This window comes from Cornus florida, unplaced genomic scaffold, assembly GCF_030987335.1.
Source record: "Cornus florida cultivar Cherokee Brave unplaced genomic scaffold, ASM3098733v1 CherokeeBrave_3.0.0_Hap2_Chr01, whole genome shotgun sequence".
In the NCBI taxonomy this organism is placed as follows: domain Eukaryota; kingdom Viridiplantae; phylum Streptophyta; class Magnoliopsida; order Cornales; family Cornaceae; genus Cornus; species Cornus florida.
This window is the reverse complement of record NW_026775571.1, coordinates 45,593,025-45,597,261: the sequence shown is the minus strand read 5'-3', so window position 1 is coordinate 45,597,261 and position 4,237 is coordinate 45,593,025. Positions and strand designations below refer to the sequence as shown.

At 34.9% G+C, this 4,237-nt stretch overlaps 1 protein-coding gene across 1 annotated transcript; it reads right to left on the bottom strand.

Annotated features, from left to right (window-relative positions):
• Positions 1–499: 499 nt before the first annotated feature.
• Positions 500–2,054, bottom strand: LOC132295702 (protein FANTASTIC FOUR 3-like). Its single transcript, XM_059793996.1, has one exon. The coding sequence runs from the start codon at positions 1,810–1,812 to the stop codon at positions 778–780; it is 1,035 nt and encodes a 344-aa protein (XP_059649979.1). The 5' UTR covers positions 1,813–2,054; the 3' UTR covers positions 500–777.
• Positions 2,055–4,237: the final 2,183 nt, after the last annotated feature.

Here is a 4,237-nt window from a genome sequence, read left to right as displayed (position 1 = left end):
TCCAACATCAATTTTGGCCGAAGAGGTACAACCCATGCATGTTCACCCAATAGGTACAACCTATGACTGTGCAAATCATATTGTTTATATTCCTTCTACCTTCTTAATCTAATTCAATTCAAGTTTATTTCTTTTTGATTCGTGTCGGGGTCGGAGAGAGCATAACCCCGTATGTGGTTCGAATTACTACAACCAATTGAAGAAAGATTGTTGTATGTTGAAAGACAGTCGCCGAGAGACCCATTGGGGGAAATAATGTCTCAAAGAAACAGAATTTCATTACAGCCTTGGTCTTAATCCTGTTCCTTATTTGTTAATTATATATTTAAATTGTAGCATTTAATTATATTTAATAATAGTTACATATATATATTTATTTACATTTGACATGACATCCAACCATATTTTTCACAACAAACACTACTATCACCACAAATAATAAATATTCACAATACTTGATTGGTCAAAGTTTGAAACAGTGTTAAACATGACACTGATGTGGGAATCTCGAATGATTTCACTTAAAATAAAATGAGATTCTTGCCTTAGACATCGGATCATTGTGCTTGTCGTGCTTGTCTCTGTCAAAGTGATTTAGAATCCACATAGTCCTCCAAAGGGGGAGTAATAAAAAGAGAGAGAAATAACGATAGTAACTACCCAATTAGCATATTATATGGAACAAGGGAATTTAAAAGAAAAAAGGGGGGACAAAAAGGGTAAATGACAAACAAAAAATTGTAGAATTTTGACTACGGTGAGTTCCAAAATGCAACTTTAGGTTGTAGCCACCCACAAAGGCTCCCAATTACATAATCCTTCTTTGCCACGCCCACCTTCCTTGCATCTAGTTGGCCTTTGGAACTTCTCCACTCCCATTTCAACCCCAGCATCAATACTATTTCCATCCATGTCCTTCTCCACACATGCAACACTTTCTCCTCCATCATCTTCTTGCTCTTCAAATTCTTCTTCCTCCTCCTCTTGTTCTTCATCATTTGCCTCATTTTCAAACACACCCTTTTCATTTTCCTCACTGCTTTCGTCGTTTTCTACGGCGGCGGCCACTTCCGAGTCAAAAGTAGTACCATCACAATCTTTCAAAAAGGATAGCCGAAGACGGCCATTGCTTCTCTCAGCTTGAAGATAAGCATACGGCGATGGGGCCTCCACCGCGTTGATAATCAATCTACCGCCTTCACGGTGGGGCCTAATCCGGACCGGATTCGCGCTACTCATGGTTGTCAAGGGAGGCGGAAAATTCCTAGCACTCACTTTCCTAGATTCCACACATTGCCGCGACTTTGGTTGCTCCCTTGTTGGAGACTTTCCACCCTCGCAATCCAATGAAGGGAAGGAGAAAATGCTGCTTTCAACTATGTCAGTCCCAGTTTCGCTACCCAAATTCTCGGTACACAATTCCAAGCTCTTATCACTTAGAATAGAGGAAGACCTCTTCCCCAAAGGAGGGACATAGGGGCTTTCTTTGCTCATTTCTTCTTTGGGATCACTTTGGGTGGTGTTGGAGAGAGCTTGAAGGAAGCTCCAACCACCGACCTCGAGATTCGAGGACATGAGGTGGTCTTCACTGGCATACAGAGCCTTCTTGTTGATTTCTTTGTATTGACACTTCTCTTCTAGTTGCTCTGTAGCAGTGTCTATGATGGATTCAGACAAGTGTGGCCTTGGTGAAGCCAGTTTGAGCCTCAGTGTCCTCGTCTCGATGAGCTGGGACTCGAGACATGACTGCAATCCTTGAGACATGACTGCAATCCTTGACACACCACTGTGGACATAGTGATAGAAACTCATGGAAATGTTCAAAATTTGAGAAGAGAGGATTTAAGAAAGTGATTTTTATTTTTATTTTCCTCTTTCCCTCCTCTGTTCTGAGCAGAGGAAAAACAGAGGAAATAGGGATTTGGAGTACAATGAAAAGGTCACATATATATATGGAGAGAGAAAGAGATCTGTGAGAGATTGTGCAAGTTGGGGGAGGTAGAGGAGAGGAGAGGAGAGGAGAGGAGGTTAAACATGATGGATAAGTGGGGAGGTGGGGTGGATTTATAGTCACCAAAAGTGCCATAGTGGTGTATTGTAGAGAGAGAAAGGGATCCATTTTGCACCACTTGAATTATACAATTTTTAATCTGCCACACACTGCAAAAGAGAAAAAAGAAATAAATTAAAGGAATTATTATTATTATTATTTTTTTTATTGAAAGAATTTGAATCACTAGCAAGCCCTCATTATCTTTAAGTGGGTAGAAAAATGAATTTGATAGGGATGTATACACATGTGTACATGAATGTAGTGGAAGAGGAGACAGAAGGTGTGTTAGCACATTGCTCCGAAATGCCCAGCTTTATTATTCCAATTTTCTTTTAGTTCCAAGAGAAAGCCAACAAAAGTCCAGAAAACAAAATGATTCTACCAAATATTTCTTGACAGTGATTGCCATTTACTGCCTCCACAATATTGGAGACTTTTTTTTTTTTTTTTTTAAATAGTAATGGTAGATCTTCTTAATTCAGAAGTTACTCCATAAAAATTGAAAAATGATGTAGTTGACAACTACTTTTACTCGACTATATAATCTATTTGATGTGGTAATTAATGATTTTCATATATCTTTAAAAAGTATTTTTATTTTTTTGAAAAGTGAGTCTTGTTGGACTCTTTTTTATTGGAATTATTTTCTTGGTTCACAGTCGCAGTATCAGTTGTGGTGTGACGAATTCGGACGGATATTAGTATTAATTGACCGATTCTTGGAAGTATATAACGGTATTGAACCCTTGAAAAAGGGTTACGAACTAACCAATACAGCGAACCATGATTATTACATAAATAGATGGATTTTTATTTCTGTGATTATAAAATTTAGGGTGAACTACATTAAACTTCCATTTTCTATCTGTGTTTTTTACTAAACTCCATTTTTCTATTTTTTTTGTCAATAATTCCCCCTCAACTATTTGAGGGGGGTGATTTAACTAACGGAAGTTAGTTGAAAGGGAGCTGTTTGGATATTTAGTTTCTCATATATTTTTTAAACAAAAATGTCCTTGTACCTATTTTAATATACCCTGTAAATCTAGGTTTTTTTTTTTTTGAAATATAAATTTATTAAAGGGACACTATGAGAAATAATGCCTAATTTTTTTCCTTTTTCATATTAATATTTATGCCTACATGTTTTCTTCTTCTTCTTTTTTATTATTATTATTTATATATATTTCAATATCATTTTTTCCTATAAAAAAATAAAAAATTCCTTCCATGTGATTAATGTGAACTTGTCAGTCTAGTAAAATGTTAAAACAAAAAAACAATATAATTTTTAATTTCTGTAAATAATGTCGTTTAGGTTATTTAATAAATAAAAAAAAGAAGTAAAGTAGATTTTTAACTAGGCTTTAATGGATATTTAAGTCAATTTATATTTCAGTTCTCCTTCAACCAACTCCTCTTAATTAAATCAACCCCTGAGTAATTGAGGACGATTTGTTAATAAAAAAATAAAAACAAAAAATTTAGTGAAAAATACAGATAAGAAAAAAGGTTTAATATAGTTTCCCTAAAATTTATATGAGTAATATATTATTCACTAGGATCCACAACCCACTCGTATGACAAAGTTATCCCTTCTTTCTGTCTTTAATGCTTGATTCAGATGCCTAGGAGTCAAAACCTATGTTGATGACATTCAAAGGGAATAAAGGGCAAAAAACATCGCAGCCCACACATTTTGAAATTTTTAGGAATTGAAGGTAACTTAAAATACACATTATTCATGCCCCCAGCATATGTGAATGACCAACATAACCACCTCCTTTTTCATATTTTAAAACAAAAATATGAAAAGTTGATGCATAAAATATATGGCATCATGGTAGTAATCTACAAATTGAAGGGCAATTAATTAGGACACATGTCAAAATGTGTTTTGAAAAATTGTTTCTAGCTCTGAGAAAGGACGGCAAAAATTCTGTCAAGTGTGTCATGAACCTCATGATTATTGTCATGAACTCTATTTTAAATTAACATGTTTTTGACTAAAGAGAATGGTGCATGGATCGTGTTACTATCACTCTTCCTAATTAAAAGTCGACCTCAAAAATTATGATTTATAATTTTGTGGCCACAATTTTTGAAATGAACTTTCAACATGAGACGAAAGAAAGAAGTGTTATTTAAATGATTTGTCACAAAAAAAAAAAAAAAAAAAAAAAG

What these genes read in the sequence shown, in the direction of transcription:
- LOC132295702 (XM_059793996.1), bottom strand. Translation starts at nt 1,812, where the DNA reads ATGAGTTTCTATCACTATGTCCACAGTGGTGTGTCAAGGATTGCAGTC.